The sequence below is a fragment of the Phycodurus eques genome, chromosome 3 (genome assembly GCF_024500275.1).
Source record: "Phycodurus eques isolate BA_2022a chromosome 3, UOR_Pequ_1.1, whole genome shotgun sequence".
Lineage (NCBI taxonomy): Eukaryota > Metazoa > Chordata > Actinopteri > Syngnathiformes > Syngnathidae > Phycodurus > Phycodurus eques.
Genome location: NC_084527.1, coordinates 29,884,271 through 29,903,054, shown reverse-complemented (window position 1 = coordinate 29,903,054; position 18,784 = coordinate 29,884,271). Strand labels below are relative to the sequence as shown.

Below are 18,784 nucleotides of genomic sequence, written 5' to 3'. Positions count from 1 at the left end.
AAAATGTGTGGCGCATTATGAAGCGTAAAGTACGACAACGGAGACCCCGGACTGTTGGAACAGCTGAATCTGTACATCAAGCAAGAATGGGAAAGAATTCCACCTAAAAAGCTTCAACAATTAGTGTCCTCAGTTCCCAAACGTTTATTGAATGTTGTTAAAAGAAAAGGTGATGTAACACAGCGGTAAACATGAGCCTGTCCCATCTTTTTTGGAACGTGATGCAGCCATAAAATTCTACGTTAATGATTATTTGCTAAAAACAATAAATATTAAAATTAAATATCTTGTCTTTGTAGTGTATTCAATTAAATATAGGTTGAACATGATTTGCAAATCGTTGTATTCTGTTTTTATTGATGTTTAACACAACGTCCCAACTTCATTGGAATTGGGGTTGTTTCTTATGTTTCTGGTGCACAATATGACCACTGCTATTTTTGTATTGATGCAAGGAGAAAAACTGCTGTAAACTATTTGTCGTTGAGGCTTTATCTTTTATTGAACATGCATTAGAAAAGTTAATGCTTGATTCATAATTTCAGGTTTGAACAATGTAATTCATTCAAGTGTTTGAGTGTAAACATGTCCCAAGGAAGATTTGGCCAAAATCCATAAATCATGAGTTAAGAGCTACCTTAGGCTAAACAGTAGCAATACTTTAATACTGTTGAATGGAAGATATGTTTTTACAAGTGAGCATGTTGAAAATACAAGATCAGAAAAAAAGGAAGTGCTTAGACATGCAGCAAGATGCCTTTTTCGTAGATGTCGATGTCACGTCAGCATGCGTGGCTGTGTGACTGGCGCTCACGATCGGCCTCAAACACACCACAGATAGAAGCATCTGCTGCTGCGTTGATCCATGTACTGTGACAAATCAATGCATTATAAGTATAGCAGGATAAAGTGTAAAAATTTCCAAATATATTTTTGGTTAGACATCCGTAGTAGACTGAGGCTATAGCAGTCACCTCTCAACTGTGGTACATTTCCAAAAGCACAGCATGAGGGTGGGGTGGGGGATGGGGACGGACGGACGTCACACCTCAACGCAACAACCATGTTACGAAATAAAAATACAAAAAGGTTTTTTATATCAAGACATCATTTACAGTTTCACTCACCTTTCAAAAAACTCAGCAGATGCCATTATTTTGATAGAAAACAATCAGTAAAAAAAAAAAAAAAAAACAACAACAAAAAAAAAACATTCTGTTGTCTTCCACTGAGTAACGCGTGGGTTACAACAAATTGACCAATGAAAAGGCGTTGGAATTTTGAGACACCACTTCAGCATGCATGTTGAATTGTAGTGAATTAAGGAAAGTTTGGAATTAAAGCCAGCCTCACATTTCTCACTAACGCACACACGCACACACCTCATTGCTGCTGCCAAAGATATTTGGATTTTGATATGTACAAAATGTCTTCTTTCAACATCATTCACTTGAGTGCTGGTGACGGGCATCTCATTTGTGAGAACCTCACAGCTACAGCTGCACTCCCGAGAAAGAACAAATCTAGTCTCGCAGGAAAGCGGGAAGTACAAAAGCAGCACACCTGAGTGCTCTACTGACCCAAAATGTTGAGTGTAAACATTTCCGATGTGCTACAGGTTACGGCGTTGCGCGGTGACTGTCCTTTTGTCGCCCGTGTGTCCATTGAAATGTATCACAACCCTACCGGCATCGGCCCTCATCTGGAAAAGAAGGACGACGGTGCAGCTGGGAGGGCCATCCTCCCATCCTGTACCGCGGGCGTGCTGGAGCCCATCCCAGCTATCTTTGGGCGAGAGGCGGGGTGCACCCTGAAGCGGTCGCCATCCAATCGCAGGGCACATAGAAACAAACAACCACTCTCTCTCACATTCACACCTACGGGCAATTAAGAGTGTTCAATTAACCTCCCGTGCATGTTTTTGGGATGGGGGAGGAGAAAACCCATGCAGGCACAAGGGGGCGGGGGGTGGGGTATATATGCATAAATGGCACGTTACACACATGCTGAGACGAAAGCTGCGGCGCACAAGCTGGGCAACACGATCGCATTGCCACAGCCAATGAGAATACTGCTTTCTCTCGTTTTGTTTGAGGGGAGGGGAAGAAATTGAACAATTGCATCGATAAAAGACTGAAACTGCAGTGATTATGTACTGCAGCACCAACACCACCCAGTAGAGTGCGGTTTGCTAGCACAGGAGTATGGAAAGCCGTTCGAGGACTTCTTCATTATCCTTGATATTCACCTTAACGTCCTGACACAAGCACACTCTTCGTCCTCACTTGTGAAACAATTCAGAATGACTGTCTTTCTAGAAATGTTTTTTCCACTACTCGTGCCACTTTTTGGCTTGGTGGTATGCAATTAAAAGAGAGGGGCAACAATTAATCGATTAGTCAACAACTACTTGGTTATCAACTTAATCGACAACTTTTTTTTTTTTTTTTTCAGCCATTTTTTTAAATTAAAATGCTGCGAATCCTCTGATTTCAGCCTCTCAACAGAAAAAAATTGTCTGATTTCTGTAGCCCTTCATGAAAGCACACAAATGATCTTTTATGTTTAATCAATATAAGACATTTGCTTTTACGTTGGGGTGGGGGTGAGATTAACATTTTTGCCTGTTTTTTGACATGTTATGGACCAAACCAGGAACTGAATCTTAATGGATTTGTGGAAAAATAATAGTCAGTTAAATCTATTATAAAAATAATCATTATTTTCAGAACATAGTATGAAGAATCTGTAAATGCTGTAGTTGAACCTGAAGAGGCCTCAGAAGTCAAACTAGTAGCCGTTCGCATGAATCAGTACCCAAGATGTCAGTTTCAATGATGTTGGGGCAAACATTGAGAATTGCTCATTTGGTTTTGTTTAATCATTAAACAGTACCAAATAAACAAGAAAAGTCAGTAAACAGTAGTCAGAAAAAAAATATTTCGCGATAAACTTTAAAGCAAAAATAATTTCGTATCCAATTAATCAATGGAATATTCGATAGTATAATAATAATAATAATAATAATAATTGGGACCAAATGGCCAAAACTCAATGCCGTTTTGAGTTTTAACACGTGGAAATTTTAACTGCCTTTACTGATGTTTTTCCCGAGCTAAATTCAGCCATCGACTTTGCACGCCGCTGTTCACTGAACTATAATTGCTTACTGATGGGCCAGAAGTGGCACTAGTAGTGGGGGGGGAAAAAAACAAGTAGACAGTCATTTTACTAGTGCACTTAAGTTGTTCCACGAGGGCGCCCTAATGGATCAATGCTCAAACGGCTTTCCATACAGGAGGCCTTGAGAAGCTCAGATGTCCATGTAATCGTCCTCCTCGTCTGACTCGCTCTCCAGAGACGACTCCTGGCTGGACGTCTCCTGCACCTCCAGCGAGGGCTGGCTCAGGGTGTCCTTCTTGACCGTGGCGGCGGACTGCGACGACAGGATGACATTCTGCGCGGGGAGCAGACAGTTGGGGTCACAGACGTGCACCGAAGCGGCGTTCGCAAATCTTACCTTGAGCCTTTGTTTGGTTTCCTCTGAGATGCTGCCTTTGGGCGAGAGAAGCGTGGGCGTGGGGGGAGTCACTGTGATTTCTGGGGGGAACTTGGTGACGGTGGAGGGGATGAAGAGCTTTGGCATGTTAGGTGGGACGCGTGAGCGCATTCGACTGGAGTCTGGAAGATTTGACAGATCACTGCTGGCATAGTGCTGCTGGTCTGAGGAGAAACATGCACACAAACCATGTCATTATTATACTCTGATAGCCTCCTGTACATTCTTTCCAGTACAGTGGAGCTTCTCAAGTCAAATGAGGGCTGTCAAGTTGTACACAGTTGGATTAAAAAAAAAAAAAAAAAAAATTTTGGAACGTTTCATAAAACGTCGGCGGCAAGGAGACCTCGGCATATATCATGTGACTTCAGCTCATTTAGCATCTAAAGCAGGGTTGTCAAACTCATTTTCGCCACGGGCCACATCGTACTTATGGTTTCCCTCAAAAGGGCCGTTATCAAAACACAAAAATGTATTCAGTGGACCCCTGCTCTTCATGGTGGATAGGGACGGGGCCGGACTAATAGCTAATAGCCAAAATCTGCAGATAATTGACACACACAAGAATGAATAAGCGGGGATAAACCGTCAATAAGTGTTTTTGGGGTTGGTTCCCTCCAAAAAAACAAGAAAAAAAATGTGAAAGAAATTGGAAAAACAGAATCTGAAAATAGGTGAATCTATGGGTGCCAAACCGCAAGAATGCGGGGGTCCACAGTAATCCCCCCCCATTGTATTCCATACCACAGTGGCGACCATATGCCGCATATAGCAGGAATAACGCAAGACAAAAAACATACAAGCACATGAAACAACTGCAAAAGAAAAGCGTTTGCAAGATAAAAACCTGCAATCACAGAAAACAACAGGAAAAGAAAAATGGTTGTAAACACAACAAAACAAACAAAACCCAAAAGAACTGCAAGAGAGAAATGCCGGAAATTCACGCCACACAACGGAAGTCCGCCAAGCCACTAGGGGGTGCGACCAAAGGGTATGTACAGGTAGGTACAACACGTGCGTTATGAGCTCCATGCCGATGGTGACACTAAACTAGGGAGGTCAAAGTCGTCAGGGCATTCCACCATTGGGGACGAGGGGAAAACCAAAAGACCAAGGATGCCGGCACATTGTGCTGCAGACGGTTGAACGCCATAAAATTACGACAAGGGAACTGCGAGTCCGTTTCACATATATTTTCTTGTGTGCTTTTTATCAAATGTTGCATACTGATAGCATACGCTTTGGCGTTGACAAAACAGTAAGCGCTCATGAAAATCGGCTGAGAAATGAGCAAGTTCCGACTAATTTCAGTGTCCATACATTGCCTTCTATGGGAACGACGGCCTCCCCAACATGGCCGCCACTTAGGCACGTTGGTTATACGAGCTGCTACTGGGCGCTGGCGTATCTATGAAATAAAATTTTAATTACAATTTTTTCACAGATTAGGAAGAATATATGCCCATGAGTACTGTTATATTACCCATCTGTATGCGTTACTGCAGCATTTGTATGAGGACATTTGTTATTTGAAGGAAAATCCCTCCTGTGATGTCATGCTAATTTTAGCGAGCTTTTCAATAAGGTTTTCCATTGAGTGTTAGCATTAAGATGGTGATCACTAAAACAATGTGTGTTGTGTGTTTAGTTTTACAGTAAACTCAAACTGGGGTTTATTAAGCTTATTTATCAACTATTTCGTGCCCGAGACTACGACTTGGACATCCGCATTGGGCGCTGTTCGCGCCCATCCAATTTAAGTGCTAGTGACGTTTAAGTCTAGTTCACCAATCAAACGACACAAGAAAGTTACATGACCTCACACAACGTCTTCCATTGTGCTTCCCGGGCATAGGTATTAACACTAGATAAGTCAGCCTGGCTGGATGTGGTGCCTACGTGGCCACCATGTTGGGAAGGTCGTCGTTACCATGAAGGCAAGGGCGCGGGACTCGTGTTTACGTTTAGACGAACAAAAACAACATCTTTCATGTGTTGTAGTATTAAACGTGGATATTCCAGCTGACTTATAACTTGAGAAAACACCGTGCAGCAAATTGCAGATATTTCTTTGTAGTTTGTCAGTGCATACACACAGACACACACATGCGCGCACACACGCAGCAAAATCAGAATTTGCACATTCACATTTTATTTTATATCTTTTTTTATTGCTGTTCATGCTGTGGTTAAAAAAATCTGAAGTTACTACTACTTGAGTAATTATTTCACTGTTGACATTTTACTCTTAAGTCATTTTATGGCGGACTACTTTTTACTTTTACTTGAGTCACATTATTGTCAACTAACAGTACTCTTACTTGAGTACAATATTTGGCTACTCGACCCACCTCTGGAGCGGACATCCTCGATTGCTACCGTTTAAGCAACACGTTTTCCCATCAGATCAGCCCATGTCGTATTTGTTGCACTGGTCTTTTGTATTTTCGCCTTGAGGTGCTGCGGGTCGTGACCCTGGTTGCGGCCCCAGCGGAATCGCGAAGCACATGTAACATCGGGGACAAGAGTTGCTTCGCTAGTACATTTTGTATTAATTAGGAAACGCGCCTACAGTTACCTAATTAGTTTACGAATGTTACTGTTAAATGTATTAAGTGACAGAGCGATGTGAGGGATTATGTCACAACGCAGAATGAAATAGCTTCAAATTCAGCAATGGACAATAAAAACAGAAAAGGTTTGTACTTAATATTTTCCTGGAGGATACATTTGGGATTAGCAGTTGTAATTAGCGGAAATTGATAGTAGTGAAAAATCAAGTGAAACAGACAATGATTTGAGTCAATTCTTTTCCAGAATGAGAGTGCTTAAAGAGCAGGATGCTATTCATGTGGCACAGCTTGAAGCAGGCATCAGGTGCAGGTGGAGATGGGCCTGGTTCAAGTTGGAGGCCAGAACAGAAAAGCAAAGAAACGAGGCAAATTTAATTTTAATCTTAAATTTGTACGTCAACATGTACTTGAACGGTGTGAATAGTTTTTTGTTTGTTTGTTTGTTTGCCTTATTGTACTCTTCAGTGTCTTCCAGATTGCTGAATTTATATTAAAATAAAAAAATCTCTAATTTGGTCTTTCACGATTGCACTATGTCAGACTACTGCCATAAAATCTTGGCATATCTCGGTCAGACACCGGCAACACTACATGACAGTATTCTGATACCACCGTATCCTGTCTTTTATGATCACTGGACTTTATCTACACTGTCGGAGAAGTGGAAGCAGAAAACGTCTGCTTCCACCAAAAATTTTGTCGTTCCCTACAAAATATGTCGGACCCGATCTGGGAAATCGCCCGTGATAGCTAATCGGGCCAATATCGGGGCTAAAATCCTGTAGTCTGATCTAGACATTAGCGACTTCCTCTATGGGGGTCTAAATAGCCAAATACAGGACCTTTAACTTCTTTTCACACTATAACAGTTGCTAAAAAGCATGTCGCATGAAGTTGGATAACATTAATCAGTCTTCGTCCACCTTGCCTAAGCAGCCATCACAAGTAATCGTGAAGGGTAAGTACACTTGCGCTTGTTTTAACCCTGCTGCTATGTTTCCCACCTGGACACTGCTGCGTGCTGCTGCTACATGTGGCCGTTTCCTCCCGGAACCATCCAGCTGCTGCTGCTGCTTCCCGTGCTTGGGACACAGAGGCTAGTTTCATCTGTTGACAGAGGTGTGATTCCTGCTGTCTGTACAAGAGTCCCTCTGTGGGCTCCTCATGCTCCTCTGGAGTGGGGGGTGAGCAACAACAAAAACATGTTATAAATCCACAATCGGATCATCTCTGTTGATTTGTAATAAATGAGAAGATATCATCATAAAAAAACACAATTATATTAAAATGTCACAGCTTTGTCTTCAGCTTTGTCAATATAAGCGACACGCTTTGTTTTTGGTCAAACATTTCCGCCGTCAAGATGGAGTTGACCATTTTATTGATTAGACACAACAAACAAATGTTTCTTGGTCATAGCAAGCACTGACGTCAGTATTCTGAGAATCTTAAAATGCAATTTTACTCTTATCCCCAGCAGCTCGGACGGACCTACAACCCTAATTCCAATGAAGTTGGGACGTTGTGTTAAACATAAATAACACACTACAAAGACATGATATTTAATGTTCAAACTGAAAAACTTTATTGTTTTTAGCAAATAATCATGAACTTAGAATTGTATGGCTGCAACACGTTCCAAAAAAGCTGGGACAGGTGGCAAAAAAGACTGAGAAAGTTGAGGAATGCTCATCAAACATCTGTTTGGAACATCCCACAGGTGAACAGGCTAATTGGGAACAGGTTGGTGTCATGATTGGGTATAAAAGGAACTTCCCTGAATTCCTCAGTCATTCACAACCAAAGATGGGGCGAGGTTCACCTCTTCGTGAACAAGAGCGCGAGAAAATAGTCGAACAGTTTAAGGACATTGTTCCTCAACGTACAATTGCAAGGAATTCCGGGATTTCATCATCTGCGGTCCATATCAGCCAACATTGAATGCCCGTGACCTTCGATCCCTCAGGTGGCACTGCCTCAAAAACTGACATCAATGTGGAAAGGATATCACCACGTGGGCTCAGGAACACTTCAGAAAACCAATGTCAGTAAATAGAGTTCGGCGCTACATCCGTAAGTGCAATTTGAAACTCTACTATGCAAAGCGAAAACCATTTATCAACAACACCCATAAACGCCGCCGGCTTCTCTGGGCCCGAGCTCATCTAAGATGGACTGATGCAAAGTGGAAAAGTGCTCTGTGGTCCGATGAGTCAAAGGGGAACCATCTGGACTGTTATGGACGCAAAGTTCAAAAGCCAACATCTGTGATGGTATGGGGCTGTGTTAGTGCCAATGGCATGGGTAACTTACACATCTGTGAAGGCACCATTATTGCTGAAAGGTACATACAGGTTTTGGAGAAACAAATGCTGCCATCCAAGCAAGGTCTTTTTCATGGACGCCCATGCTTATTTCAGCAAAACAATGCCAAACCACATTCTGCACGTGTTACAACAGTGTGGCTTCGTAGTAAAAGAGTGCGGGTACTAGACTGGCCTGCCTGCAGTTCAGACCTGTATCCCATTGAAAATGTGTGGCGCATTATGGAGCGTAAAATACCCCGGACTGTTGAACAGCTGAAGCTGTACATCAAGCAAGAATGGGAAAGAATTCCACCTACGAAGCTTCAACAATTAGTGTTCTCAGTTCCCAAACGTTTATTGAATGTTGTTAAACGTAAAGGTGATGTAACGCAGTGGTAAACATGACCCTGTCCCAGCTTTTTTGGAACGTGATGCAGCCATAAAATTCTACATTAATGATTATTTGCTAAAAACAATAAATATTAAAATTAAATATCTTGTCTTTGTAGTGTATTCAATTAAATATAGGTTGAACATGATTTGAAAATCATTGTTTTCTGTTTAACACAATGTCCCAACTTCATTGGAATTGGGGTTGTAAATAGAAATGATAGAATACATTTTCAAGCTTCTTTAATCATGGTGTCTGAATGGAGAAAAAAGTACAAAATATATTTTGATGTTTGTGTATGTGCATGCAAAGACTGCATCGCCTGTACAACTTTTGAAGGTCAATTTATGCAAATATGAATGAACTCAGACTCAACTCCATTTCTTGATGACTATAGATAGAAACACTGCTAATAATCGCCCAAATAGGTAAAAATGCATCTGTTACGTCAACGGTTTAATATTAAAGTTGAAGAACAATTTAATTAGTAAAAAAAAAAATTATAATGAATTTTGTAGTCATGCAAGATTTAAAGCCATGACTTGTGCACACCCATTGTCAAATTTCTTAGAGGTTGAAAAGTGTAAAATCATGATAATTGGAAGCTCTATGCAGATACGACAGTAATGAACTTACTGCATAGTACTGTACAGTATCAACTAGCACTATGGTGAAGCGCTTCACTGCCATCTAGTGGAATTTCTGTACTGTAAGTTGACTTTTTCCTAAAAACTAAATGTATTTTTTTGGTTTTATTACAGTTTTTTTTTTTTAATTCCGCAGCACAGTGCTTCAGTGGTTAGCATGACTGCTTTAAAATTCTGAGGTTTGGGGTTTAAATCTCTATTCCGTCCTCCCTGTGTGGTGTTTGCATGTTCCCCTTGTGCTTTCGTAAGTTTCCTCCGGGTACTCCAGCTTTGTCCCAAATTCCAAAAACATGCATAATTGGAGACTCTAAATTGTCCATCGGTGTGAATGCGCATGTGAGTGGTTGTTTGTCTTCTGTATATGTGCCCAGTGATTGACTAGGATGTACCACGCCTCCTCTCACCCAGTCTGCTGGAATAGCCACCACCTCACCCGCCATCCTAATGAGGACGTGCGGGATAGAAAAAATCTGGATGAATTTTGGTAAATATTTTCCACAAAACCATTCTCAAATAAAGATGGATAAAACCTCTGTCCAACTGGCCCCTCATTTACATGTCAACTGTGAGTGAGAATGCAAAACTCTCCAATGAAAAGTAAATTTACTGTGACCATTGGAGACATGACTGACATAAATGAAATTCTGAGCACGAATATAGGGCAAGTGCACTAGAAACTATTATACCAACCTTACTTACGTCTATATATGCTTTGATGAAAATATAAGGAAAAGTGAAATAATTAAGTCAAACGCCTGTGTCACAGTCGAAAATGAATTGTTGGTGTAATGTAGTCTGTCAGGCTATTATGCAACAGAACTGGAGAAGTCGACAGGCGCCCTCTGCTGGTAAACCCAAGCTCCATCGTAGAGTTCCGACTTAAAGACTCCAACCTTTCGAGGATAATTTCAAATGTAGCTGACGAAGTGGATGTCACTATAATGTACCTGTATGTTGAATGAAGGCCAAAGCTGCTGCTGCCGTTGGGTGGCAAGCCATTCTCCTCTGTGGTTGCTGATCATGGAAGCCTGACGTTTGTGGTCTGGGTAACTTGCTCAGGGGCTCAAACCCCACTTTGCCTTGGCCCTCTTGGTTGGACAATGGATGGCACGCGGCGTGGCTGAGTAGGACCGGCGCTGGCAGGGAGGCGGGGAAGAAGAGATCTCTGTGCTCCTTGGTGAATTTAGGTGTGGTAGGTGTGTCGCACATGGGCTACAGGAAACACAGGAAGAGGGGTTGTTATGAGCACCCCTCACTGATTCGGGGTGCACCAGCAAAACTCCGCTAAGGTAGGGTTTTGAGAAATGTGCATACGCTGAACGTGAGGGAGAACTGGACTTAAAAAAAAAAAAAATTTTTTAATTAAAAAGAAATACCTCTCAGAGAAAGAACCCACATGAGTCAAGGTTCTGGGTCTATCTCCAGCTAGACTTTTTCCCGACGCTGCTGTCCAGCTCTGAATCCCTCCCTGCTATGTTCCCAAATGTCTTTTAGAGGACCACTAACAAGACACAAGAGCTGCACAAACAACCTGTGACAACAGTGGGCCTGCTCCCACAGCCGCTGCCATGGCAACAGAGGAGCACAGTTAGCAGGAATAAATACTTTCTCTCATTCTCCTGTTTCAAATGGATAGGAATTTTAAGGATAGTTATCCTTCTTCCGGGATGTCTTTTGTTCTAATTAAAAAATATTGAAGGCCACACCACCATCCTGAAAACGTGTTTTTACATTACATTACATTTACAATTGTAAAAGCACAAAACATGGAGCAATGGGTAAAGCTCTTGTGCCAAGTCTTTCAAATCTCTCGCACGTAAAGTTAAATCTTCAAACCTATTGCAGAGATCAGGCAAATTGAATAGAGAACAGCAACCTTCCCAAACCATGGACAACAACTACACAGAGCTTCAAGCACGCACCAGCTTTGATGATTCACTCATTAATTAAACATCGGCACAATTGACACCAAGGAGATAGCTCATCTTGTATTACAAAATCTCTACCTGAAAAAATTGCAGCACATCACACAGTCTGGGTTCTGCCAGACCAGAGATGGTTAGGGTTGGGTGTGAATAATCAATTCATCCTTTTCTGAACGTAGAATTTGACTTGAATTAAGGCATATGAGATTTCACTATGTGGTGACAGTGGGAAGTTTCAATTGGTGCAGTGTTTCACTATGTTTTGCTCACTATGTGGAATTTAATTATTATAATTATTAATATTGCATAGGTTCATAACAAAATCAACAGGCTAGTGTCACATTGGTTGTCCTGTAGGTATGATTTCTGCACTGAGATTGGCTGGCAACCAGTCGAGGGTGACCTGCCTCTTGCCCAAAGTCATCTGATATACTGTAGTCCCTGACCCTAATGAAGGCCAAGCAGTATATTAAATTGATGGATGAATAGTTTAATTTAGCATTTCAATGTGAAGGTGTTTTGCTTCTACTGTATGTTGTTATAAGGCGACAATTAGAGAATTGGTCAAAAACTTTATTCTTGCTTTATGAATTTTTAACTCAAGCTTTAAAAATTAACCTAATGATTGATCAGTTTTTCCAATCATAGGTGCAGTGCCATGAAAAAGTATTGGCCCCCTTCTCAATTCTTATATTTTTGCATAGTTTCCCCACTTTAAAGTTTAAGATCATCAAAAAATTTAAATATCAGACAAATATAACCCAAGTGAATTTAAAATACTCTTTTTAAATGGTGATTTTATTTTTTTAGAGGAAAAAAAACCCCTGTATGAATAAGTAATGACTCCCTTGTTAAATCACTAATTAATTGTGGCTAATCACAATTTCTGGTTAATTTTCCCTGATCACACCCAAGCGTGACTCCCTCCAGACCTGTTCAATCAAGAAATCACTTAAACAGATTCTGTTCCGACAAAATCAAGTATGACAAAAGAGCTAAAAAAACCTGCAACAAAATGACACGATCCAAAGAAATTCCTCAACAGTCGATAAATAAAGTAACTGACATCAATTAGTCTGGAAAGGGTTTAAAAATCCATTTCTAAAGCTTTAGGATTTCAGCGAACCATAGGGAGAGCCATTATCCTGACATGGAGAAAACATGCAACAGTGGTGAACCTTCCCAGGAGTGGCCAGCCTACAAAGATTACCCCAAAAGAATAGCAATGACTCATCCAGGAGGGCACAAAGGAACTCAGGACAACTTCTAAAGAACTGCAGTCCTCCCTTACCTCAGTTAAGGTCAGTTGTCCATGACACAACAATAAAAGAGACAAGGCAAAAATGGCATCCATGGCAGAGTTCCAAGGCGAAAACCACTGCTAACAAAACAAGAACATAAAGGATTGTCTTACTTTTGCAAAAAAGAACATCTGAATGAGTCTCAAGACTTTTTGGAGAATATTATATGGACTGACAAGATGACAGTTGAGCTTATTGGAAGATGTGTCTCGTTACATCTGGCGTAAATGTAGCACAGCATTCCAGAAAAAGAACATCATACCAAAAGTCAAACGTGGTGATGACAGTGTGACGGTTTTGGGCTGCTTTTCTCCTTCAGGACCTGGGAAACTTGCTGTGATGGATGGCTAAACGAGAATGTTCAGCAATCAGTTTGTGACATCAAGCTGAAGCACACTTGGGTTCTGCAGCAGGATAACGAGCCAAAACACACTCGAAACTCAACTTCCGAATGGATTAAAAAAACAAAATGAAGGTTTTGGAGTGGCCTAGTCAAAGTCCAGACTTGAATCCGATTGAAATGCAGTGCCATGACCTTAAAAAGGCCATTCATGCTCAAAAACCATATTTGCTGCATTCAAACTATTCTGCAAAGAAGAATGAGCCATAATAGCTCCACAGAGATGTGAAAGACTCATTGCCAGTTATATAAAAGGGTTGATTTCAGTTCTTACTGCTGAGGCTGGCCCAACCAGTTATTAGGCTTAAGGGGCCATTACTTCTTCACACAGGGCCTGGTAACTGAAAGTTTTTTTTTTCTTTAATAAATGAAATAACCATTTAAAAACAGCATTTCAAGTTCACTTGGGTTATATTTGTCTGATATTTACATTTGTTTGATGATCTTTAAGATTAAAGTGGGGAAACTATGCAAAAATATAAGAATTTGAGAAGGGGGGGGGGGGCGCAATACTTTTTCATAGCACTGTACAGTGGAGTTTATCCCTGGCTCGAACTGAAAAGAAGTTATTTGCAGATATCGAGAATGGCCTGAATCAAATTGGAGCAGCTGTGGATGCTGTTCTGACGAGGAAATAAAAACCCAGCACAGCCAATGTTCATCCTCAGTGCTACACTGGCACCTTTGCGCACTGTACTTGTGTGGGCTTGAAAAAAATGTGCGGACGTGAAAGAGAAGCAGGGACAGAATTTTCACATTCGGGCCTGGAGCGCAGTGGTGTCTCCTAATATTTTCTACTGCGCGACGTGAGTAAGCGGCACAGTGATTCCACATAGCTAGCTGTTAGGTTAGGCTGCAGAAATAGGAGGCTACCAGATATATACTCTACTCTTTTATTTGGATGTGATGAAAAGAGAGTCCCGGGCAATGGGCAGAACAAATAAGGTACTGAATATAGATGTTATCTTTTTTTTTTTTTTTTTTCCTCATCTAGACTTTAAAAGTGTCTCCTTGAGTAAAGCAATTCCTTTTTTACTTTAAGACATTCATGTAGTGGTGTCTTATTTTCGATTTTGACCAGATTATTTGCATAGTGACAGTGCTTATGTGCAGCCCAGTGACAGGCAAACTGCTGCGATCAATGACATAAAGGGAACTAGCAAGTAAGGAAGAAGTGCCAATGGGGAGGTTCACTGGGTTATATTTAGCGCTGGCATCTACTTAAATAAGTCTGGGAATAACCAAATTATTAATTAGTTTGTCACATTTTACCTCATGATGCACAAAACGAAATACTGATGAATACAGGGAAATATTTTTCGTCTAAACAAGACATTTTGCCATTACACCAAAACTTAAAATAGAAGAAAAATTGTGTTCTCTTGGCACCTAATACAATATTCACAATTCTGGGAAAACCTTTGACAAAATTTTGGAGTGTGTCTGTGGGAATTAGTCAATTGTTAGACCTGGGCCCTTGGCTCACAACCTCCATTCTAGATGTTTGGTGCAGTTCTTCCGCATCGCCTTGATCCAAATCTGCCTTCATGGACCTAGCGGTGAAAGGGTATTTTCTGCTGGCCTTCAACAAATTATTGCTAAAACCATTGTCAAAGTACATGATTATGGTACATGATTTTGGGGGGGAGGCGAAACACTGCACCAATTGAAACCTCCCACTGATATTTCACACTTCTCAGTCATAGATGTGGTAATAGCGTCAGCTCTTAAGAAGATTGTTGTTAGAAATCAGTGTTCATTCACTAAGTAAAATAATGTTGCTGTAACTGCAACTAACAAAAACTTCACGTCACTGGTCATCACAGGGTATGATAACTTTTGGGTGTGAACTCAAGTAGGACTAAAATGACTGTGTGACTGTACGTCTCCGAATAAATGTGGGAGTGCGAAGACATAGTGAGTAAGAGAGATGAGCTGGCTGTACCTGTCGTTGGGCAGAAGTGGCCAACTGTATCTGGCAAAACTTCACAGCGTGGTCCAGAGCCACATCCTCATCAACCTGAAGCAAGAAGAGGAACAACAGCCATATTAGGGCAGCGAGATTCATTTAGGTTCCCTCTTCGGTAATCTCTTCCACTTTACTCTTTGTTGCACGTGTCAAATGGACAAAACACAAAACCACTACGGATTTTCAGTTCTGTATGACAGTCACAATAGTAGCTGGACCGGAGCACCAGTGCAGTGAGGCACCATTTGCAGCGGTTGCCATGAGTGGCCGCTTAGCATGTGGGCGTTATCGAGTTTGGCTACAGCAAAACATGGAGCAATTAGCAGTAATGGTGATCAAACACTATTATGTTACTTTCAGCAGGCTGTTGGATGAAGCAGATGAGCGATCAGCCAAAAAGGTGGGATTTTGTAGGCTTTCTTTTTTTTCAGGCTGCTTGATGATGCCAATTGTTTCCATGTCTTACGGAGGACATTTCAATCATTTCAAACTTGTTCGTTCGTTATGTCATAATTACAGCAATATACTAGCTTACATATAATTAAAAAAAAATTAAATAGCTTGAAAGAAGCCACATTTTATTGTGTATTCAATCACATCAAAAATCATTTGTACTATAATAAAAAAAAAAATGCTTGCAGCAACAACTACTATATACCAACTAATTGTGCTTTTTCAAATATGCAGCAAAGGTCTGACAACTTTGCAGGTTGTATAGAAAATAGACCCCACAAAATGAACACATTAAAAAAAAGCCATACAAGGGAGAACCCTGAAGAAGTCTGTTTTGTAATTATTGTGATTGTGGGGCAATATTACCGTAATTTCTCGTGTATAATGCACATTTCCCCCCCCCGCAAATTTTTTTTAATCAAAAGTCAATAGGGCGTATTATACATTGGTATAAAGAAAATTGTTACATTGTATATATGTATACCAGTACTGAGGGGTTGTGAAAAGGTGTACTTTTGATTCCAATATATGTAATGTCTAATGTTAAAAATTTACAAATACAAATGCCAATGAAGTTGGGTTGTCGTGTAAAAATGTAAATAAAGTGAGTGAGAGGGAGAGTAGCTTGCTGAAGTTAGTTGTTATCGTCCTGTCTCTACTGCCTTACCACTCCAGAGCTACACACACACACAGTAATTTCTGCGGGGCCAACATTGATCTGCAGCTCAATTGGATGGATTCATTTGTGATTAGGGGTAATTTATATTTGTTTTTGTTCATGAAATACGCCATTGCAGTTTCTGTCAATGACTACAACATGCATTTTGACATTCCCACTTCCATCCATCCATTTTCTATCTTGTCCTGAGAGTTGAAGCCGATCCCAATCACCGATCGGAAGGGCACAAACAGTATAGACAATCAACCATACATTCACATTCACAGTCTACAATTAACTCAACATGTACATTTTTGGGATGTGGAAAGAAGCTAGAGTACCCAGAGGAAATCCATTCAGCAACTAGTTGACTAGAACAAACAACAATATTATAGCTATACATTAGTTGCTTGCTTCAACAACAAATCCAAGAGATTTAAATTGGGTAAGAGACAACCATCAGAAATTTTATCTAAATCTGTTACAAATTACAATGTTTAAAAACTGTAGATTGGAAAGTTTTACAGGGGTTCTCTTACTGGAATTTAATCTAAGAGGAGGCCATAAAAGCTTATATGAGTTTGCAGAATCAGAAAGAATTATAGCAGAGGCCATACACTATGAATGTTTGCGCAGTGGGAATGTGTTGTGAGGCCCGACTGAAGGACATTTACCTGTTTTATGAGCATGTATGTCTCTGACATGATCTTTTCAATGCGACCGAGGTCATAGGTCATAACTTTCTGGCCTTGTTGCCACACTCTGTAGGCGTCAAGCAATAGGGTTTTTCCAGACTCTACATCCTCTAAAAGTTTCCTTTTTCTGCTGGGTCTTCGTAGTAAACCTTGATCAGTGCTGCTGGCTGCCAAAGTGACCTTGCCTGCTGAGGACTGGAGTTGCTGCTGTCTGGAACTGATACTTAGCTCCTCGAGAGACAGCTCTGATGTCCGGCTGTTGTCAGTCACTTTCTGCTGTGGCTCTATTACCCCCAGGGAGAGCTGTGTCTCTGTTTCCCTGCCTTGAGTATCTGTGGTTGTTGACGGTCTCCTCCAATGGCTGGATTCCAAATCCATTGGCTCCTCTGGCCCTGTTCTGTGCCCCTCACTTCTAGCAGGTTCTACCTTTCCAGGCTGATTCTCTACCTTGCCCCCTTTATCTGCAAATGGTGTGAGTGGAGGAATTTGTGGTTGGGAGCCATCCTTGCGTCCTGCGTCGGTGGTACAAGTCCCCTCTGTGGGCACTGGTTTCTTGGGAAACCCATGTTTGCTGTCCTCTGAACTTGGCCTGTTGGATGCAGCTGTCGTGGTCATCTCCCCCATGGAGGGGGTCACTGCTTTGGGAAGCTGCACCTGAAAGAGAACTACAGTCACAACCACATGGTTTTAAGGTTATGCAGTAAGGTGTGCTTTCTTACCCCAGTGAGACTGTTCAGATTATCCTCAAGGACTTTAACATTTAGGAAAAATGCTCTCTTGGCCAAAACCTGGCGATCAACATCACGTAGATATTTTCTTGATGGATTAAAGGAAAAGAGAAGTAAGTAAGTTAGAAAGAGATAAGACATGACAAATAGGTCTACAACAAACACAGCATTGCTTCAGGAAATTGGCCCTTACTTTCCCTGGTCAGGGGTTCTCTGCAGCATGAAAGAGACTTTCAGCAAGGTGTCGTGATCTTTAAGCTGTGATAGCACCTCCAGCAAAAGAACAATGGATCGGTTCATATGAGATGCAAAACTTCCTGGGCGATCAATCTCATCTACTGGAATACGCCAGATGCCCTGGGGGTGGAAAGGAAATTAAAAACAAGAAGCAGAAAGAGCAGTAATTTGTGACTGCACTACAAATAACTGTTTTGTATGAAAAACTGCAGCTTTATTTGAAAATAGTGGGCATAAACAAGGAACAAATTATGTTTCCTCTATTCAACTAGTGGCTTTACTAGATGTAAGAAAACCAACAACAACGGTATAGAGTGTAAGGAAACAGCATGGAGAATATTTGAAAAGAAAGATGCAACAGAGCAGAAAGTAACAGAATTAAGTGTGAGTGAAAAACATGGCATTCAAAGAAGAACTAATGAGGGACGGAAAGGCTGCAGGGGAGATCTTGCAGACTGCATGGGTATGTAGGAGGTGGGGAGAGAGGCACAGAGAGCATTCTCTCTGAGCACACATGATAGGAAGCCTCATTAGTTCTCAGTTGTGGTCAAGCAGTGCACCAGCCACAGAATGGCAGCCATTAAACATTGGCCTTTCTCTGCAGAAGGCGGGACGCGTCCCTTGATGGACGAATATACCTTTTCAGCAAGCACATGTCTGTTTGGCAGGTAAAATGGGCCAACTTCTGTCTAATCTACCCTACAATTTATTTATCGATGCAAGTGCAGATGGTGGCCTGGGCTACAGTCAGGAAGCACGCTGGGCAGAGTGCAGCTTCTGGCAGTCGAAAATGTGTGCTAGACAAAACAAAGATGATCTTATCAGGATGGAACACAACAAAGAGATGGCTCTATCAGCTTGTGAAGCATTTGGGAGCCTGGTGGTCCTCTGAACAGACAGCTCCAGATGGTCAGACGGCATTTTCCAAGACTCTGAAGG

The 18,784-nt window shown here is 41.3% G+C and overlaps 1 protein-coding gene across 2 annotated transcripts in view; it reads right to left on the bottom strand.

Annotated features, from left to right (window-relative positions):
• Positions 1–284: 284 nt before the first annotated feature.
• The window catches only part of cabin1 (calcineurin binding protein 1), a 62,112-nt gene continuing 43,612 nt past the window's right edge, over positions 285–18,784 (bottom strand). For both annotated transcript variants that reach the window (XM_061673059.1, XM_061673060.1), the window contains 8 exons: positions 17,802–17,965; positions 17,600–17,696; positions 16,860–17,534; positions 15,051–15,125; positions 10,427–10,691; positions 7,140–7,307; positions 3,521–3,723; positions 285–3,457 (listed from right to left, as the gene is read on the bottom strand). In XM_061673059.1, the coding sequence (XP_061529043.1) occupies positions 3,314–3,457; positions 3,521–3,723; positions 7,140–7,307; positions 10,427–10,691; positions 15,051–15,125; positions 16,860–17,534; positions 17,600–17,696; positions 17,802–17,965 (1,791 nt within the window). In that variant the 3' untranslated portion in view covers positions 285–3,313. The remainder of the gene's footprint in view (positions 3,458–3,520; positions 3,724–7,139; positions 7,308–10,426; positions 10,692–15,050; positions 15,126–16,859; positions 17,535–17,599; positions 17,697–17,801; positions 17,966–18,784) is intronic.